This window comes from Apis mellifera, linkage group LG13 (assembly GCF_003254395.2).
Source record: "Apis mellifera strain DH4 linkage group LG13, Amel_HAv3.1, whole genome shotgun sequence".
Lineage (NCBI taxonomy): Eukaryota > Metazoa > Arthropoda > Insecta > Hymenoptera > Apidae > Apis > Apis mellifera.
Genome location: NC_037650.1, coordinates 5,232,315 through 5,259,029, shown reverse-complemented (window position 1 = coordinate 5,259,029; position 26,715 = coordinate 5,232,315). Strand labels below are relative to the sequence as shown.

Here is a 26,715-nt window from a genome sequence, read left to right as displayed (position 1 = left end):
TTCGTAACAACGATATTATCCCGCTCGATTTCGTTCTACGCGGGGAATACTCGTTTCTTTCCCTCCCCTCCAACTATATCTCAATTTATGAGAACAAGCCGTTGTTAACGCAACATTCATTCTGGAAAGAAAGTTGATTTATGCGAACGCTCTAATGCTCATCTCTGCGTGGTCAAAACAGCTTAATTCCAATGAAATATTGATACACGGGGGGGAATCCTTATTTGGATTTCCTTCTCTTATACCTAACGACACTGCTCCCGATCAAATTTTGACGAGCCATTAACGAAATAAATTCTCCAAAGTAATCATCAAGACAAACGTGTGACGGAAAGAACTAGTGTCGATGGCTTTCGAAAAAAAAAAAAAAGAAAAAAATATGTTAAAGGCGATCGGTATCTTCGTTTTAAGATGGAAAGACACGCGATGACCAACGTAACGCCGCCAACCGTGTTGAGGATGTAAATATAGAAGAACTTCATTTTCATCCATCTTGCTTTGTCTCTGTCACGGAGGGGGCGCGTAGATTCAGCTCGGCATGAAAAATAGACGTTCACCTTTAACGGTACATAATGCTTCGAAACGATGAACAATATTTCCTGCCACGCGGCATCGTTAGAATGAGAATAAATTTCCATTTTGAGCACGACGAACGACACGGTATATATTAAACCGATCCCTCCTCTTTAAATTTCCCTTCGAAAACTTGAGCAATATATTTCAGAAACCCAAAGATCCTCTCTTACAGGGATCTATCCCCGAATTCTTTGCTGTACATTTGTCGGCCGAGATAATAATTCAATCGTTCATCTTTCGTTATTAATGCGTATGCCAATTCTCTCTCTCTCTCTTCCCTCGAGTCGGTCGATTTATCGGTTTGCCAGTCCATCAATTTTAGAATAATTCCGAAAGAAGGAGTTAGAATGGAACGAATCATCGCGCTTTCACCGTCTTAGAAATATATATATATATATAGGAATTATAACTCTCCTTCAACAACGTTCAATTACGGAATTCTATTAAAGTCCATTGTATTTTCCATCCCTGAATATTTGAATAAAACCATCTCCGAAAGTGACGTCTTCGATTCGACGCCCCTCCGAGATAGGTCTCGCTTACCTACCCCTCGCAAAACCTCCCCCAAACCCTCTACCCTCAATGTTTCGCGTCAGCTGAAAAATCTAGGCCGATTGGTTGCCCGTTGAAACCGGGATATAATGCTCCCGGGAGCGCGACGCGGCCGTTTAAAAATTGAACAAGCCAACCATCGAGCGGATTTTGCACCCTATATAAATTATCCCGCGGCGAGGGTCGAGCGATTCTTCTCGCCGCAATTCTTCAAGCGACGCGTTTGCTCATGAATTATGACCGTGTAATGACTCTGCAACACGTTGGTGATCGGCGTATCCCTTTGTGATATCCACCTCCAAATCGTCCATTTTATCCACGCCGGCGTTTTCATTCGATATTATTTTGTACTTTTGACATCGGTCGAGATCTACGATCTCCTCGTCTTCGAGAGGAGAGAAGGCATCCCGGCGGGGATCATAGTCGTTGATCGTTAAACGGATCGATATTTGCGTTACGTAATGAGCGATTCTTTGTTGTTCGTCTTCGAGGACGATTGAGAGCCGTGTTTCATTGTTACGCGGGAGGATGAGGAGAAGAGAGGACGATGGGAGACGCGGTGCACGACGGTGAGAGACGGTGTTTGAATTGACGGTGTAAGCTCTAAGAGTGGGAGGATCATTATGTTCTTATCCGGTGATTCGATGAATAAGGGGAGGGGAGGGGAGAGGAAATAATAGGCGTTTCGAGGGGGCTTTTTCCAATCGAACGATTCTCGCCGGGATTAACGCGGCCTCGTAAACCCGATATTACGCTTAAAACGTCGCCAACGATCGGCACGAATGATGTTTGCTCGATGCCCGATAACAATTCAATTTATGTAATTTGACGATTCGCTACGGCAAAGAGCATCCGCCGATTGCGGCCGAGTTCAAAATTTATATATATAGATAGATGCTCGACGAGCCAACAAAATACGCGTAATAATAATTTATTACGTTACCTACGTATCGATAATATTGCATTTCCGTTCGGAAACGCGTATAAATAACAACCGGATACCGCCGCTTCCGTTGCGAAAATTTCAACACTTCGTAAATACGATCGTTTAAATCCTCGTTTCCTTTTCATCCTTTATAATTCTCTTTCTCTCTCTCTCTCTCTCTCGTTTCACCGCGTGTCTTTTAACGTTTATGAACCGATAAAGTTAACATGCACGAAGCGGAAAATTTGAGTCACGAATTATTCCTGGCTAAACTCGTATCTTTCTCGTTATTCGCCTTTTCTTGATCGTAAATCCTCCATCTAGATTCTCGTTTCGATGACGATTATTTTATTTTTTCTTTCTTTTCTTATTCGTGGAACATACACGCGTTGACGGATCGCTGGAATACGCACTACGATGATCTATAAAGGGGTAAATCTTGTTTGGCGAGATACAGGTGGCCTGCCTATATACCGGATATAGAGGCTGATGGATAACCCCGGCACGATCTTGCGGTGTAGTTCAGACGCCAAACATACCGATACGTTAACACTATGGACGCGTTTGGGAGAGGGAGCAAGTTGGATTCGTCTTCGGATCGTTATATCCAGGCAAGGATGCGGGGAAATTCCCTCGAGATAAGTGGGTGTATACCCGATAACGTTAAACCGTGTGATGAAACGCGGGTGGTGGATATTGGATATTGCGGTTAAATGGCAACAACTGTGATCCCAAATTGTTCCCTAACGTTTGAAAGAAAAAAAAAAAAAAAAAAAAAAAGAACACGACACGCCATATTCCAAACGTGTTACGACGTTGTTTTGGAAAAATCGACGAACGCATAGAAAAGTATTACTCGAAGCGGATTAACCCGTTTACCGATTAATATTAAACAACCGATCGAAGATAAATCGAGCAGAGTCGAGTTTCTGATCGCAACAGGCAAAGAGGTGTGGCATTACACGTCGCTAAAGAGACGTAGATCATTGGATAATGATGGGATGTTCCATCTCGTTCCATTCTGTTCGCTTGTAATCCCATCCTCCCTAACACAACAGTCATCATGTCGTCGTGGTACGGATCACTTAGGGATCATTAGCTTTATGGCGCTTCCGTATGGCCCGCCACTCGCGTGCAAGCAGATATTGTTTGAAACTTGTATCACGATGCGTTTGAATCTATCCATTATATATTATATCCCTTTCTAATCAATTCAATTTCAAAAACGAAAACTCTTTAATCTAAACTCTTCTCCCTTTTACGATAGAACTACCTACGAAGTTTCACCTCTCAGAGAATTTCAATAATTCGACTCAAAAGAATCAAACTCCAAATCTAAACTCCTTCGATTCAATCAATTCACGAATCCTCTTTCCCATCCAACCAAAACCTTAAATTATAAAAACTAAATTAAACTGGGTGGTCCCTGGAAAGCATCACCTGGCTCTCTTAATTTCCTGTTCGAACGATGCGCGGAACCATCATCCGCCGTCCAAGGTTTCCCCGAACCCTGATTAATCCGGATGCCACGCGATACCCTTGGACACGTATTCCTCCGGGTGCGTGCGTTCACAAACGCGCGTTCACTTAGGCTCGGCTTGTGTAACGGCAAACCGCACACCGCGTCGCGGATGAATATCGCGGATATAATGTTACTGTATTTCATTACCAGAGTACACCGGATGCGCTATGCAACGCTTCGTTCCCGTGTATCCTGCATCAGTCCTTGCCGGCCCTGTACTCGTCCGTACATACATACATACATACATACATACATACATACATACATACATACATACATACCCGGCCGCGCGCTCGGACACGCTTGCTTGCGACCCACCACCGCCCCTCCGTTCTGTATATCCTCCTTTATGCGGCCCGGTTTCGGCTTCCGCCCGTACCATTCAGGAATATCACCTTACGCGCTTCCTCGTGATTCAGCCGAGTCTCGAAACACGCTGTAATCAAAGGATTACACTGGCGGCACCGGCTCTGCCTCCGAGTCAGCCTCTGTTTAACTCGACCACCCCGCGCGGAGTGGGCTGTAATCACCATCGTCCACCCTTCTCCTTGTTCGAACACTTTCAACAACCCCTTTAACCTGACCGATTTTCGCCTCCTCCCCCCCCTGAATTTCTCCGGTCAAATGCCACGACTTTCTTCACCTTATCGTTATTGCTAAATACCGATAAGGTGATCGGGAAAACGTATTAGAGGGGGATAATTGTGGGAAGGAAAAGGGGAGGAAGAGTTTTTTTTAAAATCCTACTTGTTAAAGGATTATTAGTCGTTAGTAATTGGTTTTCTGAATGATAAAAATTGTTATGGAAAGAGAAGAGAGAGAGAGAGAGAGAGAGAGAGAGAGAGAGAGTTTGTCTATAACAAGAACGAAAAAATATACGGAGGGAGTGTCGTTGAAATATTATTGTATCGAGGTCCACCGAATTTCGTACCGGTCTCGTGCACTCGTACTAATTATATCGTGATAACGAGGCTAATTTGGAGCCACGCGGGACCGTTCCGCACTTGTGCGCTTATAAAGAGAATAGGATTATAAATAGAAGTAGTGGAGACATAGCGAGAGTGTAAAGAAAGAGAGAGAGAGAGAGGAAAGAGGGGGAGGAACCGCAGGGAGGAGAGCGGTTGAAATTCCTCTAGCGTTCTACAACATCTCTTCCCTATTATTATATACCGTCGACCTGCAAATTGTAGAAGCTTTCTCCCACCATTACGTGATTAACGCACATACTGGCATACGTGATATTATCTGCGTTTAAGGCTCCGAATAGAATTTGCCAAGACAACCTCTGCGGGCATAATAGTCCCTCTTGTTCCGTTTCTCGTTTTTCCTTCTTATTATCCCCGGCTAAATCGAACCAGCCAAACGTCTATTCTCTACCTACCTAGTTAATCCTCTTACGTATAACACGATATATATTATAATCCAAACGAATGAAATGAAAACAGAGTGCAAAAATAACTCTTATAACACATTTCCATCTAGCATTGTATCGTATAAACTTGGAAAATTCTCATTTGTACAAGTGTATTTTTTTTTTATTGACATTTTCGAACATATTTTATTTATTATGCATACGAATTCTTAAGTTTCATAGTTTGATACTAATAATATTCGATCCAACATCTATTTCGAAGTTGTCACGGCTATTTTTGTGATAATAGGAAAATTTTCTCGATATTTGATCATATTTTCCATTATTTGATTAACAAAGAATCGATTAGTCGAGTTATTGGCACGACGAAATAGCTCGAACGTTTATCGAGTTACGAATGGAAGTGGGGGAGGGGTGGGAAGGGGACTATCAAGCGCAAAAACTCGAACGTGCATCGTGCTCGTGGTTCGGATGGTTCTTTGAGCTCGTTAGGGAACACCGTGCCGAGAATTATTTATTTTCTGCTTGACCAAACTGCCTCCCTCTCTTTCAGGTAATTATTTACACACCCTGGCCGACGGTCAATTATACAGCCAATTATTTCCGGGCACCGGTCGACTTAATTACGGGATTTGTGATCGTGGAATTTTTAGATCGTAACTAACTTGGATGGGATTGAATTTAATTTGACGGTGGGCCGCGAACGACATCGAAACTGATTGAATTTTTATCCGGCTTCTGCTCCCTTCCTGCTCCCCCCTTGCATTTCCCCAACTTTTGCCAAGGAATGCAATTTTTTTTCCCTTTGTGAAAAAAAGAAAGAAAAAGAAAAAAGAAAAATTCGAAACTTGCCAATTCCAAGGATTACTCGAGCAAAATTCACTATCGACACACACGTTTCGTGTAGACTTTTACAGTTCGACGAACTTGATTCTACGTCGTTTTTCGCCCGGAATTCGACGGCTTTTCGTGGAAGCGCACTTAATTCAGTTTCAAGCGCCAAGGATTATTGCGCTCGGAAAATATAGAAGTTGTACTCTGATGAAAATTTCAATAGTTCCATAATGAGTTCCAAGCCGTTGATAATTAATTCGGCAAACTTATATTCCACGACCGAGTTAATTTCCGGCCACGCAAATTAGGATTTTAATCAAATCTTGGGGGATCATTCCGACCTGGAGCCGGTCTAACGTAACAAAAATGCCAATTAAATTCAACGGAATATCGTTACACCTCCCCTCCTCCCCTCCCCCCTGGCTAATCATCTCCCACGAGGAGAGAGCTCACAGTTTCAAACATTCTTTTACGACCACTCGTTTGCTTCTCCAATTACCCCACTTCATCTTACGAATTTTACAATTTAAACTTTCGGACTTTTACGATTATAAACTTCAATCCACTTCGATTTCAATTTATTCAGTTAACGTTCAGTTCCGTCTAAATATCTTCAATTTCAAATTTCTACGTTTTGATCACCACGTTTCCAATCCCTCGAAAGTGCACGCGCCAAGTGGGCACGGTTAAACTTTTAAACCCTTTGGAAGGATCGATCGCGATCACGTTCATCGTTTCGTTTAGGAAACGTTAATAGTTTTCCAATCGAATATCTCGGCAGTATTCGATATTCTCGAAATGAAGGAGAAATATGGAGAAATGGAGGGATCGTCGAAAGGTATCGCGAGCGTTTTCGCCTTCGATAATGCGTGCCATGCGGTGCCAGGGGTAATCTTTGTCGCTCGTTAACATCGTCGTAACCAACGAAACTTCCTGCCAACACACGGCCTACTGAACGCAATAGCTGTTCTTCCGCGCCGAAACTTGCACGCTTACCTTCGTTGTCCGATCATTCTTTCTCGATTTTCTTCCTTTTGTTCCGAATAAAAAGAGAGAGAGAGTCGAAAGTTTAATTGGAATCTTTCTTTTTTTTTTTTTTTTGCAAAATTTGATACTAACTAACGACCACCAGTCGACGTCGAATAATCGAACCAATCGTTCGTGAACAGGTAATAATCGAGAAATGATACGAGATAATCTTCGGGTTGGTATCGAATGATTCGAAAAAATCGACATTCGATGGACGAACCGATATCCATCCGAGTATAAACTTGATTGGAAAACGCATGTTGGTTAATAACGACGCACAAAAGAATCGAACAAACTCGAAAATTGTAGGAGGGAAATGTATCGGGTTACGATTTAACGATGCCAATTTTTGAATCGGATTTTTGACGAATTTGGTTTTATTTCGCGAGATCTATTTCTAAATTGATTGCGGAAATATTCGTACGAGCGATTGTTAAAGGCTTCCTTTTCGAGACTAAACTGTCTTCGTCGACGATGGATATACGTGTAAACAGAATATTAGAAACAATTCGTGAAACTAAATATCTCGAAATGATAACAATAGGATTAATTCAGTCTCTAATATTTACAACTCGAACGATGTAATCGTAGTTTCAAACATTCTATAATCTGTTTATATCCCCAAATTGAAATCTCCAAACTATTTACATCGATTCGCAAAAATTGATTATGAAATAATAGTCGCGAAATAATGTTTGTATTCTTTCGATCGATTCGATCTGAACCGATGAATAAAATACCAATTAATTTAAATACATATACAAATATTTTTCGATTTTTTTATAACAACCGAGTAACCGAATAACTTGTTCCCCTTTTATATTTTAATGAAAAAACGAAAAAAAAAAAAAATCAGGGTTACGATCGATGACAGAATGCCGCAAAATATTACGCTTTTATGTCATCGGATAAAAATATTCGTTAAAGAACACCGTGTTCGATAAATCTCATTTTTCCTCCGATAGATGATAAATACGCGTTATCGATATTACTTTCGAACCACATGCTCTCCACGAACGATAGCCCTCCATCGATTCCTTCTTCCTCTTCCCTACTTCTCGCCCTCCCTTTCCATCCTCATTGTCGTCCACGGGGCAAAGAATTTGTGTCCGACCGGGGGATGGCACCATTTCTATTCATCTCGAAAAATAAAGGCGTGCCCGATCGCGAGCCCCGATAACCATGAATATTTTATCCGCATAATATCTCGTCGCGCACCACCCCCGCACGTTCACACGTACGCCGGTACACGTGTCCCAATCTCCCTCTTCTTCACCATTCTTTCTTCACCCATTCAACCCATCGTGCGACTCATCTAGTATCGGATCCCAACCTGGGTGCCCACCAACCCGTTCTCCGTGCCCAGTGCCCAATGCCCAATGCCCAAATTGAAAAATAATTCGTTTAAAAAATAACGCGTACCGTCAGCGATGGATATAAACCCGGTACGAATTCGAACAACAATTGAATAATTAGACTGTGACGCGCGAGATTTCGATTTTTCACTTTTTCTCAAAACAAGGTAATTAAGAGTTTGAACTGAAATTTGCGATAAACTCGATCCCATCGCTAGACGATACAGAGGAACAAACGCTGCTTTGGCTCGCGGCTGTATTTCGGGCGATTTTGTGCACTCCGCGCGGGACTGGCAGCTGCGTGGGCGTTCTATAAATGGGTTCTATGTCAATCCGGAGCTTAATTTAATGTTTGAAACCGTGGAAATGAACGTTACCCTATACCCTCCTCCATTAATCTTTCCGTATCGATATTTTTTTCTTCTTCTACCGTTTAATCCCCCCTTCGCTCGAGCCTCTCAAGAGGTTTCGCCAACTTCCTCCGAAAAAAGGGAGCGAGGGGGAGCGACAGGAAGGGAAAGAGGGAGAGGAAGAAGAGTCGAAAACGCGACGAAAAGCGGATCGGTTTCACGAACGACACGCGTTAATGCCCAATAAACTCGAACAGATGATCGGCATACGGCTTCTTCCACGCTCGTAGCCTCCGCAGACATTCTCCCACACCATAGACACGACTCTCTCTCTCTCTCTCCCTCTCCCTCTGTCTCTCTCTCTTCACAGCTCTCTCGAGTGGTTGTGATCCACGAGCGAAGCTAGTGTGGCTCACGCACGCACGCCGCGCGTACTACGAGCGCCGCTTTGTCACGCGTGCCGTTTCCTCTACGGTGTCTGCGTACGGTGCCCGTCTCCCTCGTCTCTCACCTAAGTTTATTGTTAGAGGGGCCGGCTAGCCGCGGACGGGGCATCAGGATTTAGTGCTTCTTACACGCCCATACCGGTACCACGCGCCCATATGCACGCGCTTTTCTCTCCCTTCACCGATCGATCCTTCTCGCCGGTCGATCCACGAAGCGAATCCCGCTCGCGCCAGTGAAGAAAACGTGCGGACCTCGGTCGAGCTCTGTGTGACGCGATTTCTCGATTCCCGATCGATTCGCGAAAAATTCGCGGGGAATTTTCGTTGACAGCGTTGTTGACGGTGTGCCTCTGCTTCTTCTTCTTCCTCTTCTTCTTTTTCCTCTTCTTTTATCATCGAAAAGGGATGCAAGTGATTCGAGGAATGTTATCCGGGTGACAGGCAAGTTTCCCCGTAATGCCGGAAATTCGAGTGGAATTCGCGAGTATAAACAGACATCGAGGTAAACCAGCTCTGTCGTAACTTTTTCCCTCTTCTTTTCACCGTTTCGTTTCTCCATCCTCGTTTTTTCAAAGCGATAAATATCGTCACGATTACGATTATCGGCGGCAGGAAGGGTTTCGTTTCCCCCCCTCCTCTCTCTTTCCGCTCGCTTTTCGACCGCAAAAAAAAAAAAAAAGATAAAAGAGAATTCGCGTTAGCGGCGGGATAACGAAGGGATAGAAGGTTTCGTTTCTGTCGGATGACGAGGCTGATGCTTTTCACGGGACATTCGACTTGGCCAGGTCGAGTGAAAAACGCGAAATTAGGATTTCGAGGACACCGGAGTGGAGTGGAACACGAAAAACCAATTGCACGAGCGGTCGAGTGGCGAGGTGATGAGCCGGGATGCGCGGTGACTGCGAAATAGGGGAGAGATCCAGGGGAAAATTGGCGGTATGGGAAGGGTGCAACGCGGTACTTCTTTGTGCAAACACGGGTCGCGTCGAAGCGCAGTCGTTGGGAAAGCAGCAGGGTCGAAATAAAATTCGCGGGCAAAAGTGAAATTTACACGGTCGGCCGGCCGCTCGACCTCCCCGTCGTTTGGCCTTGTCTTTCCATTTTTTTTTCCCTCCCGTCTAGGGAACGAGAATTGCAACAACTTCGGCTATTTCCATCCGTACAAAATTTCGTCCGCGACGATGGATTCCGATGGAAGGAAAAAAATCGAAGAAAAGAAACGACACGAAAGAACGACGCAGAAAAAGGAAGGGGATTCTTTTCGCTCTTGAAATTTTTTTGCGAAAGGGAAAACTCTCCATATCTTCTTTGCCTTCTTTTAGAGAGGGTGTACGTATCACTTCCTCTTCCGCGAAAATTATACTGAGCCGCAAATCGGAGAGGGGAAACTCTTCACTTTTGATTTCTTCCTCGCCCAATTTCGGTCGTTCCGCAACGCGTTTTAACCTTGCCCTCTTTCCGCTCGCTAATACATCTCTAAATCCGGTCGCGCAACCACCCACCCGCTCCTCACTCTCTTTCATCTCCCAAAGCCCTAATTAACTTTGGTAATTATGTGTACGCCCGGACAGAAGGGTTTTGCACCGGCTCCGCTGGAAAGCGAACGACGCGCGGAACGAGCAAAGGGAAGATGGAGGAAACGAGAGGGCTAATGCAGAACGATGCACGCGCGAGCTGCCGCGCAACCGAGCTTCGCCACCGTCAAAACCAGAGAATTCTCTATAAATAGCGCGCGAAAGGAGATCTCGTGAGATTTGACAGCTCTTGACGAGCGCTCGTTCCAATGGATATGCCCGTTCCGCGAAAACGAGGGTTCCGCTCGGTCCCTCGACGCTCTTTTTTTTTTTTTTTTTTTCCATGGAACCGCGTTTATTCCGATTTCAAAAGGGATCTGTTCAACCGCCGCCTGCCTCCTGCTCTATCGATCTCCTGCTGTATCTCTTCGCGGAACAAAAAATTGGGATCTATCTTTCGACGATGTACAATTTTTTTCCTCCTCCCCCGCGAATCTGTCCGCGTTCGTTAATTTTTCACGACGAAACAATTTTCGAAGGGGACGAAACGAGGCGCGCACAATCCCCAGGAAAGGGATTAAAATTCAACGATACGAATTTACGTCGGGGCATTAACCTCTCGTTCTCGAATTTTTCTGTTCTCCTATTAGGGCAAGGATCCGCGATGTACGATCCTTTGATTTTTAATTTACTCTTGAAAATCTCGTTCACATCCCCTTCCTCGTATATAAGCTCGTGCGTTTACGAGAGAATACGGGGCCCAGCTTTCCGTTCTCCAGCTTTTACGCTCCGAGTTGCACACCTGTGCATCGTGTAATTTCCATTCCCCCTCTCCGGATATCTTCAACCGGTGGGACGTCGTACGTTTTAAACGCACCCACCGCCAAACTATGGGAATTCCCCTTTTCGAATTGCATTAACGTGCCGTTTCGAGAAATTACCTCCTTCCATTCCACGTTAGAAATTTCAACGCCCTGGTTTCGCAAAATAACGATTCGTATTTTCTTAGAATGTTTGCAAGATGGGAAAGGGTTAAGTTCAGCTACGTGAAAGAAATAAGCAAAAATAAATTATGAAAAATTGTTTTAGTTTTCCTTATCGAACGTATCCAGATTGAAAATTCGAAAAACTCGTTTGGCGCACGTTTTGGATTAATTTTTCATTACATTTTAATATAACACGGATTGCTAATTCGTAAGTATTCGATTCATATTCTGCGTTTTTTCGGAATAACAACGCGCAATTCCGTGTATGAAATTTTATTTCATTATTCATTAATTAGATAACGATTGTTTATTCACTTATGGACGAGATTCGAATGGGCGAACGTATACAAGAGCGTTCATAATAATGCACATATATATATGTGTATGAAATATCTAAAGTGGAGTTCTCATTAAAATATTTAGTACGCAAAATAAATCATACTCGGTTATGTTAACGAAACAATGAATTTGTATAAACATCAGCAATCTATTCATCGTGTGCGCAATATAATATAATGCGATATAATAGAGAAGATTAAAATATATCAAATTCGATGCAATTTTCAGTTATCCGTTAGACGTAAATGGTATTACATGTAAATGTACGCGAGCTCGGCGAACTTTCATCGATTTATTCGGAGAAGGGGGGAGAAAAAAAAAGCCTCGTATGAAAAATATTACTCCACGTATTCGACTTACTTTTTCATGCAAATTCACACCCTTTGGGGGGTTAACGCCACACAATTCCACTGAAACCGAATGCAATTTTTTTCCTTTCTTTCCTTCTTTCTTTTTTTTTTTTTTCCACTCTTTTTCTTTCTGAGAAATTAGATATCTCGGCACACGTCAACAATTTATAACAGGGCGGGATAGGATTTTTTCGCGTCGGGAGACAGCGAGTTAACAAGCCTATTTAATTAATAATAGCTCGCAGGGATAATTTGCGACCGACTGTCTGGCATCAGCATCGTCATTGTTCTCGCCGGCGACCCTTCACACGCAGGTTTTCATGGCGCGGCTTTAAAAATTGATCCACCGATGTCCCCAGACGGCGTCGACTTCCAACCGGCGGACCGTAATTTTTCTGACGACGTTCTAAAATAAATATAAGACACACGATGAGCCACCGTGGAGAGTATGCTGCACGCCCTCGATACGGTAAATCAAATTTTATCGGTGGTACATCGCACTTTTTTCAAGGGGACGTTTTAAATCAATGATGATTTATCGAGCATCCCAGAGCTCTTTCTCTCTCTCTCTCTCTCTCTCGGCTCTCCGATGAGTGACAAATGACTATATTTATAGAGAGTTGATCGAAAAATTGCGCCATCGAGGCGACACTTTTGCTACAGAGCTTTCCACTTCCCTTCCTTTCGAGTTTCGATCCTTTCGCAATTTTTACTATTATCCCGAAACGCGATCTTCTCGTGTCCCCGATTCTCACCGTGCGATGATTGAACGGCTTTCTGGAAAAAGAAGGAAATTAGTTCAAAATTAGTATGAAATAAATCGGATGAAAAAAAATAATTTTTGGAAAATATTTCAAAGGAATGGAGAAAGAAGGAAAATAAAAGTAAAAGATCGGTCGATTCACGACACTGTTCTCTTTACCGTCGCCCCTTTCATCCCTCTTAGTAGTCACGCATAAAATCGTCGCGTGTGTCGCGTCGTGCCCTCGTGCAGCAATTGTGCTGCACGTGCAATTTAACGTTTCCTCGCCCCGAAGAAAATGTTCCCATTCTCGAGAACGGAATAACTTCGCCTCGTCCTCGACGTGACAAGTCGTCGTCGTCGTCGTCGTTGTCGTCGTCCTCGTCGTCGGGGATGTTCGTGCCACCGACACGATAGGAAGAGACACGGTTACAATCCGGCGACAGTCTGAAGAATTAATTAAGACGATGTAATTACCTACTTGGATCCGTTTTAATTCGAACCTAGCCAAGTTGATCCGTGCCGGTAAACTGTGTTTTCACACCGCGCCTTCCCACTTAGCGGCAATAAATGCATAAGGATTTTGACACTGATGAGGATTGATTCAATAAGGGAGAAACGGGTTAAAACATTTTCTATATAATATATATATATATATATATAAATCTTTGGAACGATTCCCGTTCTTCATTTGTCAAAAATTGAACGTCAAATTAAATTCTGTTCCATTGAACAGAAACGATATTCGATATATCGATGGATTTTAATTAATCTCCTATGTTTCTCTTTTTTCTTTTTTTTTATTTATAATAAAAACAGAAAGGAGAAAAATTCCGATTTCCTTTCCGTATCCAGGAAATTTGATTCGTGTCAGCAAATCATCGCGACACAATTCCATCCAAGCTCAACACGTCCACCGTTTTCGTTTTTGCGGTATTATCGTTCAATTTTCACGACAGACGTTTAGATTCAATTAACCTTGCGATAGCGAGCCCCGAGTATTAAACTCAAACACCTGGTATTTTATATTCAAACATCCTGCCGCCGTCGAGGGGAGGGAGAAAGAAATAAAGAAAAAAGGATGGGGACGAAATTTAATGACGAAAAATATTCCCCCGCCAATTCCCATTTTCATTTTCCAGAAGCGGCAATCTAATCCGGGACTCGTCGTATCGAATCCCGATTCCATCCAAGTTACCCGCGCCGATACACCCGCGGGTAACTGGAGGGCGCGACGACGACGCTGGCGCGTTTTATTAAGAGATAAAAATGCAGTTAAAAACTATTACACCGGGAGAAGCCACGCGTCGTTCTTGTAAAGGAGCAACGTTGGATGAAGATTCCGTTAGATTCCCCTGTAAACTGCATCCTGCAACTTTTGCCCGGGAGCACATCCTTAGGTAAATGAGCTCTTATCTCGAGCTTCGCAAAAAGCGCCAAGTGTACACACCGTCCTTTCGCGCGCGCCTAACTATACCCACCCACACACGAGCACGCCAAATCCATCGGGCTTGCTTCGAGTTCTTTAACCAGTTATCCGCGGTTATTGTGAATAAAAAGAAGAAGACGAAGAAGAAGAAGAAGAGGAAGAGGAAGAGGCTCGAGTGTACATACAGTAACAGTGTTGGTGCAGTGTTCGTTCAAAGTGTCCATACGATGCGAACCAAGTGAAACGAGCCACTTTTAAAAACCCTCGCCCCCCCCTCTCTTTATCTCGGTGTGTATGTGTGTATGTATATATACTGCTGAGCTCGTGGCCTCCTCGTGTGCATGGTGGAATGTTAGTGGCGGAAAGTTGGTTCGTTTCGAGTTGGTTGCGAAACCCCTTGTCAAGCAGGGACAACAACAGGGAAGGAAGAGGACGGGAAGGAAGAAAGGAAGGAGGAAGAAGGAAGGCGTGGGGCGTGGAGGAGGGATTATTAAAGCGGCCGGATCCTAATCCGGTTGCGTTGCTCGCGTTTACGTGGCCGAGGCGAAAACTATGCGGCACGAGGCACGATGATGGGGCCAAGAATCGGTGGTGGCCTACCGAGCGGGAAAAAGCTGGACCCGTGCCAGCAGCCGCGTCACACTTGGACAGTGTTGCTGGTGTATTTGGGCATCTGCGCTTTGCTGCCTGTCACGATTCTCTCCGGTTGGTATATTCGATCGTCACCTTATTCTCTTCTTTTCTTTCTTTCTTTTTTTCTTTCTTCTTTTTTTTTGCGCTTCCTGCGTTTTCTCTTTCTCCTACATTTTTGCGTTGCCTCTTGTCTCTTCCTTTCCCCTTCGCCATGCGACGCGAGAGTGGAAGAAGAGACGAGAAACACGGAAGAAGGGAATTCTAGAATTTTGAAATTCGCGGTGCTCGTCGGTTGAAATTTCACTCCGGCATTCCGATAGTCGGAGGGATGAAGATCGATAAAAAAAAAAATCTCTTAAAATGATTTGAAATAATTGGCCAGATAACGCGGGGGATTCAGCTTGATCATTTTTGATATTTCACAACGTGTGCACGAAATTTGATACACGCGTTTATTAGCTTCATTGGCTTTAACGGTATCGATATTCTTTCTATTTCTACCGAAATGAAATTTAATATAATTTCGTATTGTTTCCTTTCTTTCTCTCTCTTCCTTTTTTTTTTTTTTTTTGATTTTATTCCAACCACCTTTTAACGGGTACGTTAAAAATTAATACGATCCGTATTCCGAAAAGCGAACGTATTATTACACTCGAAAGCTAAAACCGTTGCGTTTTATTTTAGAAAATGGGCGGGAAAAAAAAATAGAAACAGGGACGACGATGCCGGAATCGCCGGCATGGAAATAATGGAAAGTCTTTCCCGCCATCCAGTACCACGATATGAGAAAGATTCCACCTGAGAAATGAACCGCATAAATCACGATACGCTCATCAAGCCTCGCGTCGACTCAATTTTGCCAAACTTTCCCCACAAATCTCGTTGGGGCCGCCTAGGCGTCGCCATCTCCATCTTCTTAAGAATTCTTCCAACTCTCGCCGTCTCCCGTGACGAGTCAATTTTTAGAACGATAAAAATGTTTTTTCTATCCTATCTTACACGATGACAGTATCTTTTTTCCGCTAACAATAACAAAGGGAACAAATATTCGAAGGATAATTGTGTTTTCAGAATCGTTCAACTCTTCTCTATTTAAACCTGTATCCCTATATTTTTTATATCGAGATATTTGTTTAACGCACGAATTTAAAAGCATGCGTTAAAATGTTTCTTCGATTCTGTTGAGTAAATATTTTACGTTCTATTTTTTTCCTATTTTTTTTTCTCGACGCGTATTGAGATATCTCAAATATTACATTAGAAAATGTATACGCAGATTTTGTACGAAATGAATTCATTTTCAACTTGTTCGTTTCCGAAAAGAAAATATTATAAAAGGTAAGAAATTTTATTGATTTTAAAAATCGAAATTCTGGAGTGGTCAAGAGGCTAACCGCGGATCGTAAGTGATCTCGTGGCTGAGTAAATTTAGAGTCGGTGATATTCAAATGACTGGGATGGAACGTCCAGTTTCCACATTTTTTTTCTCGTCGGGGAGAGAAGGGGGGGCAGAGGATCGATTTTTGTTAGTCGAGAGACGGCAATCCACGTCGCAATCATCGAAATTTCATTCTCTGCCAATTAACTGCATTTCGCGTTCCAATCTAACGTCCGATAATTAATGTAGAGAATTTTAATCGACATTGCGCCCAATTCGATTGAACGCATTAACGAGCTCTACACACCGAAACTCTCGCCCGAAACTCGTCAACCCCCTTTCCCGAAAACCGTTTGTTGAGCCAATCGAAAACTTTCATCGTGAATCCGTTTTCCAACTGCGGAACAATGCAGCTGATCCTTCTTTCAAAAATAGAAATCCCGCCCTCGATTCGTCCACGTCCACGAATTATTGGTTTCGCGCGATATATACAGAAAATTAATTGGAATTGCGACGATAGCTATAATTTCGCTTCGTTTCAAAGCGAGAGAAACAATCGAATTTTAAAACGTATCCCCAAGAATCCGATAAATTTCGTCGAAAAGTTTCGAATCGTTCACGAAAACGAAGATCGAAGACAACGAGAGTTTAAACCGAGACGGTCACGGATTGCAAGTCGTATTAACAATTACTTTGTAATTGTCTACACCGACCAAGGATTTGTGAGGCAAAATTAAATTTCTCCCGCTATATTCCATTACGTGGATGTTATTCCGCCTCGACCGTCCCACGATTCTTCGCCATTGTGCGCCTTCGCCTCCACCGCATTGTTACAATTTTGACAATTTAGTCATGCGGCCGACCGTGAAATTGAATGTTTGCTTAAAAACGTACACGCACGCATACACATACGTACGGGTTTTATCCCGTAAGAAATTGTCCACCCCGGTTTGCCCGCAATTTTTTGACGTTTTTAAGAACGATCATTGTTCCTTTCCGAGAATGAAATTGCCGATGAGAAGACGTTTTGCGGACCGCACGTGGACGTTTCTTCTATTCTGCGAAGAATTTTATTCGCGACGGTATTTGATTTTATTCAATTATAAATTGCGATTTTTAATAAACCGAACTTTGCACACAGTGCAAAATTTTCCGAGCGCAGCGTTTAGAGAATAAATATAAAAATATCCGTCGAGCTAACGATAGAGCTCCAACTTTTTTGCAAGAGAAACATTTTTCGAACGATTTTTCAAAGCGATGAAACAGAACAGTTCGCACCTCTACGGACGCCGGGAAAATCATACCGGGTTTATAAAAATAATTGTATCCTATATCAAATAAATTTAAATAAACATCATTCCATCGTAGAGTTCAATTAATTTCCTGATAACGAAATAATAAATTAAACCGACAATGAGTTTTAATTTTGAAGAATAATGAAAGCTCGGTTTAATCCCATTTAATATTAAAACAACCAAACCCATCAAAATGACGGATTTCGTATTTTGTTTGATAATTTTTGCCAAAATTAATATCGTATTTTATCGAGATAAAAATTTAATTACATACACCATTTTATTTTTACGTATAATTTCACCCTATCACTTTAAATTCGTTTATCAAATATATCAAATCTGAATAAATTCTCTTCTTGAAAAGTCAAATTTTAAAATGTCGAAAAATATCTTTGATCCTTCCTCTTTCCTCAGAAGAGAGAGAAAAAGAAAACCGAGGTAGAATCACGAGGCGACACGTATCAGGGATGAATTTATTTTCGAAATAAGACCGGCTTCGTGTCCGTCTATGTTTCCACGTTTTTTTCGCGGAAACACCCGGTTTATGACACGCACGTGTTACCATAAACGTCCGCCCCGCAGCGAGGGGCGAGGTTCGCGCGGCAATTCCGAATGTGCCGGGCTGCATAAGTACTTCCGTTAAATCTGTGTCAGAGAAAACAAAACGCTCGACAATTTCTTTTCCCTTCCCACCCCATCCTCTCCATCCGATCCAACTTGCACTTGTTTCTTTGTATCGCCGGGCACAATTAAAAGATAAAATCGAATTAAAGTCGTTTTACGTGCCATTTTTTTAAACGGTCACGTAATCACACGCCTGCAGCTTTTAATTAAATCGGAAACGCCGAAAATTCTCTTTTATCCGCTCTTCCCGTTCGATGCAATGCAATAGGTGATCGCCTATTTTGAAACGAGATAAAACTCGAAGCGAGAGATATTAATGATTTTGGTGGACGAACGTCACGGATAAATTTAGGGAGGGTCCGAAGTTAGCGAGAAGGTTCGAGCGAAGAAGAAGAAGAAGAAGAAGTAGAAGAGGAAGAGTTTCGAATATATACGAAATGTTGTTTCTCGTTAGTCGACGGAATCCCCGGCGGATAGTAAGTAGTATTTACCCGCACGTAACACGGTGTGATATTAGTTCTCGAACGGAGTAGCGCATTCGAATCGATGCCCCAGTGCGAACCAAACATCTGGTTTCGCCGGCGTAAACAGTTGCATCTGAGGCCTGGTTTCTTAAACGAGAACACTGAGCTAAAGCAGCGCTACGAGATAGCTGGGCAAATAATCACGCGATCTTTTGGGGGTCTTTTGCCATTTTCTTTGCCATCGTCATGAATTCGAGATCGTTGGAAATTTTATCTCCAAAGATTATCGAATAATTTAAAGACGAAAGGGAAGACGAACGAAGAGGAGGAAAAAGAAGGGTCCCTTTATTTAATTCGAAACAATAATCCCGTTTAAAAAACAGGGAACAGGCGTGTAGACATAAGCGTGCAGGAAAAATGTAAATTAATAAATTTAAAAGTTAAATAATTCCCGATACGCGGTCGTGGGGGAGGAGAGGGGTTGCTTTCAAATTCAGAAAAAAACCGAGTGACTACGTCTACCCACTGTAACGGCGGTACAACTATTTATACGTAAATAATGTAACAGGGCGCGTCGAAAACGTTAGCCACCTCTTATCCGTGTCAGTTTAGGGAAATTAGTTTTGGCGAAAACTTCCCCCTCCGTTACATATTTAATTTTTCCGCGGTTGTTTGCGAAAACTCCTCCCCCTCCCTCCCTGATGCGAGGATAAATTTAATACGCAACAGGGGGAAGTTGTAGTTGTGCCCTCGAAAACCCATACACGAGAATTTTAACAAGAAGAGAGAGAGAGAGAGAGTTTCATCGAGTTCTATCGCGTTATGTACGATGGTATTTCGCGCTTTTAATTTTCATCTTTGCTCGCGTTCCTTTCATAACACAACACGAGGGGAAGGGACAAGGAAGAATTTTCATCAGCTCGCCCAAATAATCGTTTAAAATCTTTCGCGCGATGCTAGGAATAGAATCGTGTTTCCTGCGGGCAAGGAAAGCAATTAACGTTGCTGCTGGACTGGACTGATCTCGAACCTTTAACCTCTCTCTCTTTTTCTCTCTTTCTCTCTCTGTCTCTCCTTTTTTATTTTTCCCCTTCGCGACACATCGAGCTCGTAATCGAGATACAAATTAACGGGGCAAACAAATAATTCGAAGTGACTTAATTGTAATGTTTACCCTTTGTCGCGACACCAATGTTCACCGGATGAACGTTAAAGGATAATTTCGAATCCGTTGCTCGTCCGCTTTGTACGAGGGATCGGATAATTACTCGCAGTGGCGTTAAATCGACGCCACGATTTCATCGAATCATCGATTCGATGCTAGTCCGCTCGCGATTTGTAGGAGAATTTCAAGTTTAAATCGCGGTTAATACGAAAATAATACTATTATTAAGAGATGCATGAAAAACAGAGAAAATACTCGAAATATGACATCCATATTTATAATTTTCAGCTAAAGATTGAAGATATAAAATATACAAATTTCGTTCCAACTGTTCTAACTCAATGATCGATGGATGATCTCTAATGTACATTATTTCATATTTATTCAAATAAAAAGATAGTTCATCGTGTTAGTTGCTCCATCAACTGAAAAATAAACGCGTTAAAATAAAACGCTCGCAAAGAGGAGCCAGTAGGAGGCAATAAATCTCTAAGGGTTGGAGGAACATCGCTTCTTCCCTCTAAAGATACATTTTCATCCTCTGAAGAAGAAGAGAAAGAAAGAGAGAGAGAGAAAGACAATGACCCAAAAAGGGCGGTATCAAACGACGAGGAAGAAACCGCGGGCGAAGGAGAGGAGCGGTCTCCCGGAAACTCATCTCGCGAGTAGGAGACAGCTCGAGGAAAGAGAGTCCTGGTTATCCAGGAAGAGAGGAGAGACGACCCGGAGGAGGAGTGACGCAGGCGCCGCCAGTTACTTACGCTTAGGACAATTTACCTTAATTAATTAACCGTCGTTGCGACGGTCCGCTAATTTATGCTCGTGGAATGATTCACAGCTCTTTCTCTCCTCCACCTCCACCTCCTCCATCTCCTCTCTCCCTCTCCGTCTCTTCCTATATGCCCACGCTCTATATCCCCGTCCCGAGATCGCCCTCCCTGTTGGCCAACCGTGGACGGAACGAGAGAACGACGACCACGTCGACGACGACGACGACGACGAAACGAAAATTTTCGGCGCGCGCACGCCATCTCCAGAGACAGATAGGCGAGCCGCTCTAATTAGAAGTCGTCCGGAACGTTTTAGATTGCACTCGAGAATCCGGATGACCGGCCGTGCCCCATTTTGCAATCTTCTCCGCGGCAGGAGTGTTTAAATGACTCGACTCGATTGTCTCGGAATAAAATACGCCCGGGATAAAGAAAGGGGAAGGGTGAGAAGAGAGAGAGAGAGAGAGAGAGAGAGAGAGAAGAATGGTCGTTGCAGAAAGGGGAGGGTTTACTTGTTGCTCGTTTCGATGCGTGTTAATTTCCGCCGCGTTTCAACGCGTTATCCATCCATCTGGAGTAATTTAGAAGCGTGCATTCTCTCTCCCTTTTCTAGAATTTCAAGGATTCTCGCGCTCCGAGGATTATCGAGATTATGAAATTAATCCACTTGGGCTTCATTGAAGTTAATGTTTGGAAATTCGAAGCTCGAAATAGACGGATATATCAAAGAGAAATTACAATGGATTATTTTTTCTCCCTCCTCTATTGCGAAAATGAAATTTCTCTCGTTTTTAAAGTTTTTTTTATGCGTCACGGTTTTATTATTGAAAACGCGTTCCGCAGTTGCGCGAATTTTCCATCATTGTTATTATATCACATTATTATTATTATATTATGGTATTACATTATCCTGTTGGGAATACTCGTTGGGACGCGCAAGAATTTTCATAACGCAAATGTATCCATCATACCCGCTCTGTAATAACTCTGACATATGACACCGCTTAAGGCACTGTTTTCCAACCTTTTTCGAATCCCTTTTTGTACGTAATGTTCAAATAACATGCGAGAGCCCGCCCCACGTATTTACATAAAAATCAGGCTTACTGTCAATAGTAGAATATTGCAGCGTAGCCATATCGAGATAAACAAGGGATTCGAAAACATTCTCGATGAAATTTTCTTTCTCTTGTATTTTATTTTTTCCTCTTTAAATAATTTCAGCTAAAAATAATCGATAATAAATCTGACGATTTCCAAAAGTGAAGAAGGAACGGTAGAATATATTTTAAGTTTCGATTTACTTTCGTTAAAGATCGAAAATAATCGGAAAATTCTTCACAAAGGAATGCAAAAACTGTGGGGGATTTTTCGTATTCCGAAAAATTGGGACAAAAATTTTTCGACGTGAATCGTTTCGTCGACGAATTTCGTAACGGGGAGGGGAGAATTCAAAGAAAACAGGAGGAGGAAAATGAAGTTTACGTATCTCGCGTATCTGGGATTTACATGTGGAATTAAGCCATCCTGTACGAAACTTCATCCCTGCCCATTGTTATTTTATCTCGGCGCAATCTGTCCACGGATTGGTTCAATCTGGCCAAAGGCAGCCAGACGCACAGCCCACGAATTTCTCTAACGGAGTTTCATTAACGAAGTCATGCAGCCGCGTTCCATTCGCATCGGTACACATGTAACTACGAAAACGGAGGGGACACACTGTCCAGAATCCGCTGGATACACGGCGATATTAAAATCACTTGGCCGTGATGCATTCGTATTAAATCTTCTTGAATCGTTAATTAACTTTTTCGCGGTTTGTTTGAGAACGCACAAAAATCTTCTCTTTGAACTTGGTTGCGCCTCTTGTCGCAACTTTTCTACTCTCTCCCGTCCCATCTCGCGAATCGATATTCACGATGTTGCCCCCGTTTTATTAACAGGCAACTCGTTCTCAAGCTATTTAGATTTTTCCATGAAAAATTCATTCGTAAACATTTATTCCTTCCTCTTTCCTTTTTCACCACTCCCCCTCTTTTTTATTATCATCATTACTATTATTATTATCTCATCGAGAGTCAAGTTCTCGCGATTGCAACGCAAAGTTTATGTTCGTTGTTTAAGAGCGTTTAAAGAAGTGGAATTTTTTAGAGGTAATTTTAGAAAAGAGGTAATTTTTGTTTCTCTCTCTCTCTCTCTCTCCTTCGAGGCAAATGTACAACTAGGATTTCTCGTTCGGGTAGTTAGAAACCGTTCGACGAAGTTTCAAGTGCCAACGAAACTTGAACGGAGCTCCCGTTACGGTTTCGCGGATTTACACAACCCCTAAACGATTCTCAGCCAATTTCGGTCAAAGCTTACCGAACCGAAGGGATCCACCACCACATTGATCCCTTGATTTTTTCTTTTTTTTTTTTTTCTTACGAGCGTTACAAAGACGGGGCCGATTCTTCGTCGAGGCCGATTCTCGCTCGGAATTTTTCTCACGTTAACGACCCTCGAGATAAATGGTTCTTTTTCTCGGTACGGTTCGAGTGCGGGGAGAGAAAGAGAGAAAAAACGATGGTATGTACGCCTATGTACATCCGTTAAATTCGAATCGTTATATAAATTATCGTCTTAGGAAAATGTTGGTAAAAACTTTCGAGAAAGGGCCTCGATCTCTTTGAGAATTAAAGCGATACGGGGCGGAGAGGAGAGAAAAAATCGAGGGGGAGAAAACCTCGCGTTAATCATTAGTTTAATCTATATCTGGCGAAAAATTCCACTTAACGAGCATCTTATAACGGCGGTGTAATTAAAATTAAAAATGGCGAGAGGAAGGGGAAGGGGTGGTTCTTATTAACGGAGCGCATAATTAATGAACCGTTAAAAGCGGAACAAATTAAAAAAAAAAAAAAAGAAAGAAAAAAAGAGACTAATAAATGACATTATTTACAACGTATTTCGCGCGCGAAGGAATGAATTTACAATATCCATGTAGCGCGGCGCCAGTGAAATATTATAACGCGAAAGAAAGATTACAAGCGAACAAGTTAGCGGCGCACAAGCCATCCCTTCCCCCCCCCCCTCTATACACGATGCTTTTTACATCGGCCCCGTAATAACTTTGTTTTAACACGGACCAGCTTTGTTTGTTCAGTCGCTTGGTCGATAATGTGCAATATTTTAGATTGCATTTTCACCGAGTAATGCAAACACCGCCGCAAATCGCGATGACAAAGAGTTATTCAGTCCGGATTTTGCATGTTAATTTATTTATTCGCGGTGGATAAAAATTATCAAACCGAACAACTTTTCCACGCGGGGAAAATGTTGTTCCCACGGGGAACCAACCTGTACCAACCCGATTTTGCGATCGACGCCGCATCGTGTCGCGCAACGATGATCGAGATAAGTACAAGTGAAAGAGAAGGAAAAATAATGGAAAGAAAAATAATGGAAAAAAAAAAAACATTTTCCATCGAGGAGACGAACCAACCATAGTTTGCCTTCATTTTAGGGGATTCGATCGATTCTTTCTACACGTGTCCCGACCACGGATTATCACGGCGTAAAACGGAACACGTATGCCTATCTACCGGAGTTATCGACTTTCACGATCGTTCGCGCAATTAAAACGAATTCTCGCGGCTGTAATAACGATCGGTGGCGTTCCGCCGATACGCGGAATTCCACGTGTCCCCCGCACAAAGTGCCCACCGAAAATTGCACACGGATGGATCGAACGTGCATTGAGCACCGGGGTTATTACATAGGTAGGGGGAGGAGGAAGAGGAAGAGGAGGGGAGAGGGTAGAAGGATCGGATACTTATCTTCGCTGAATCTGGCGACGTTAACGAAGAATCGGGAACGTGTCCAACCATGAGAGAGAAATTTGATTCCCTTTAATCTGTTATCGACGTTCGAAAATTGATACCCCCCCCCCTTGCCGAAGAATTGAATCGATAATCGTAAACGATGGTCTTTAACTGACCATTCTGAAATTTTAACGTTCAAATGTTCAACTTTTAATTTTTTTTTTTGAATAGCATCTTTTTTTCAATAGATAAATTTTAACTTCAACATTTTCCGCCTGATTTTCGCCCCCTCGTCCATACATTATCAATCTCTCGCAATCCTATCGCGGAAAATCCAATACGTTTGTCCAATTTGATAAAATGTATTTCCTATTGGAATATGAAACGTGATTATTTCGATGATTCCATGGGATATTCAATCTCGCATAAACTCGCGGTAAATGTTATCGGTGAAGCAAAATGAAATATCAAATATCCCCCGCCTCCTTTTTTCTTCCCCTCCCCCCCTTTTTTTTTTTTTTTTTTAATTAATTCGGCCGATTTAATTTCGTTCCCCGCTTTATATATACGAACGGAGGAGGAGGAGGAGGAGGGGAGGAGAGGGGGCAAGGCACATTTCACGGGATGACCGTTTAATCCCCCGTAACATCCCCCTTTCGGTCGGGGGATACGTTTATTCCGGTCTTCAAACACCGCGCCAGCACTATGGAATCATCCGACAAACAGGCGCGACGAAATTATGGCACGATATTCGACACATCCGGTAATCCAGCAGCATCCCGCAACATCCGAGCAAATCGAATTCGGGTCAGGTGGTATGCCGGATACCAGTAGGTGTCGATCTAACGTCCTCGGCCCGATGATCCGATCCCCGCAAACGCGTGTCGATTTCACCGTCAAAATCACACTTATGTAATTCCATGTAATAACGTGTCCGCTAAACCGCGGGAATTTTACCAATTACATCGTTAACAAAGCGATCCAGAGGAAGAATGAAATTAATTTCGATGTAAAATCGAGGAGGATATTTCGTCGAGATTTTCGAGAAATTGATTTTATATGGAATTTCGATTACGTATTAATTTATATAGATATATATATAGAACGATCGCGAGAGATTCCCCAATATTCATGAATAATTATCGTGGAAAAAAGATTAAATCGATTAGATGGGACGGAGGCTTGAAATGGTGGTGGAGGTGTTCACCGTGTCCACGAAGGGGTCGGGGATTTGCAAATGTCACGAGAGGTAAATCCAGCCCTGTCGACTGTTAATTCGCCTCTGACGGCGTGATTTAGAGTTGTCACGCGTGTACACACAATGTGCGTGTTGTGTGCACGCGTGGGTGGATATTCCAACGTATAGAGACATGCGTGGCTGCGCCTTATATGTATTCTGGGATGCCGCGAACAAACGAATGTTTTCCTGTTTATACTGTCGGCGGTCGGATTGGTCCCGATCAACCGATGTCGTCATCGAATTCCACGTTTTTTTCCCTCCCCTCTTCCATCAGTTTTTACCTCCAGTTGACGACAAACGAATCGGAACCAACACGAATACACACCATCTCGTTTCATCGACGACGAAACACGCTCGATTGCTTCTTCTTCTTTCCTCCTTCGCGGATCGATTTACCCCGTGGAATCTGATTCATTGCAGTTTCCGAAATGCAACCAACGCAATGGCGCGTGGAACAGCATCGCTGTTACATGCTATTTTCAACGTTTCTCCGAACCGTTTGAGTCGGAAGAATGTACAAACTGCTATCATCTAAAATTAGCCCCCGATACGTCCTTAGAGAATTGCATCTGGCAAAGAAACGAGGGCGTGATTCCGGCCACGCAGATTTTTTTCATCCCCAACTTCCTTATTTATCTCCTCCTTCCCCCCTTTTTTCCCACCGATCCATCCTTCTTCCCTCTCCCACTTCCCTCACTGACCCATCCCTACTCCTATTCCATTTCCTTCTTCGCTCTTCCTCCTTCCATCCCTTTCTTTCACCCCTTCCCCTTCTCTTATGTCGTTCCAAATCCTCCTTCTTATCCCCTCCCCCACCAACTCTGTTCCATCTATCCACCGTATACTTCTTTTTCTCCCTTCTCCTTACCGTTCCTTTCCGTCTTTATTTTCGGTTTCTTTCACAATTTCGCCCCGATGCGCTATGTGCTGACGGGCCAATGGGTTTCCGGAGAGCATTTGCCACCGGTTTCTTCTTCCATCTTGTACCATCCGAATGCCGGATGGTACAGGATATGCCATGGGGC

At 42.9% G+C, this 26,715-nt stretch overlaps 2 protein-coding genes across 9 annotated transcripts in view; one reads left to right on the top strand and one right to left on the bottom strand.

The window, feature by feature from the left end:
• Window positions 1–26,715, bottom strand: part of LOC410442 (DNA helicase MCM9) — an 80,980-nt gene that overhangs the window by 11,799 nt on the left and 42,466 nt on the right. For 3 of the 5 annotated variants that reach the window (XM_016915911.2, XM_026444732.1, XM_016915912.2), the window contains exon 1: window positions 12,161–12,262. The exons of the other annotated variants lie outside the window; for them this stretch is intronic. The gene's annotated coding sequence lies outside the window, so the exon portion shown is untranslated. Of the gene's footprint in view, window positions 1–12,160; window positions 12,263–26,715 lie in introns of those variants that run through there. 5 annotated transcript variants of the gene reach the window in all.
• LOC725354 overlaps window positions 8,299–26,715 on the top strand; it is a 95,089-nt gene continuing 76,672 nt past the window's right edge. Inside the window, exons 1-2 of one of the 4 annotated variants that reach the window (XM_026444736.1) lie at window positions 8,299–9,463; window positions 14,035–15,026. In XM_026444736.1, coding sequence (XP_026300521.1) covers window positions 14,891–15,026 — 136 coding nt within the window. In that variant the 5' untranslated portion in view covers window positions 8,299–9,463; window positions 14,035–14,890. Of the gene's footprint in view, window positions 9,464–12,495; window positions 12,620–13,278; window positions 13,362–14,034; window positions 15,027–26,715 lie in introns of those variants that run through there. The other 3 variants (XM_016915919.2, XM_026444735.1, XM_026444734.1) reach the window with 3 other exon arrangements.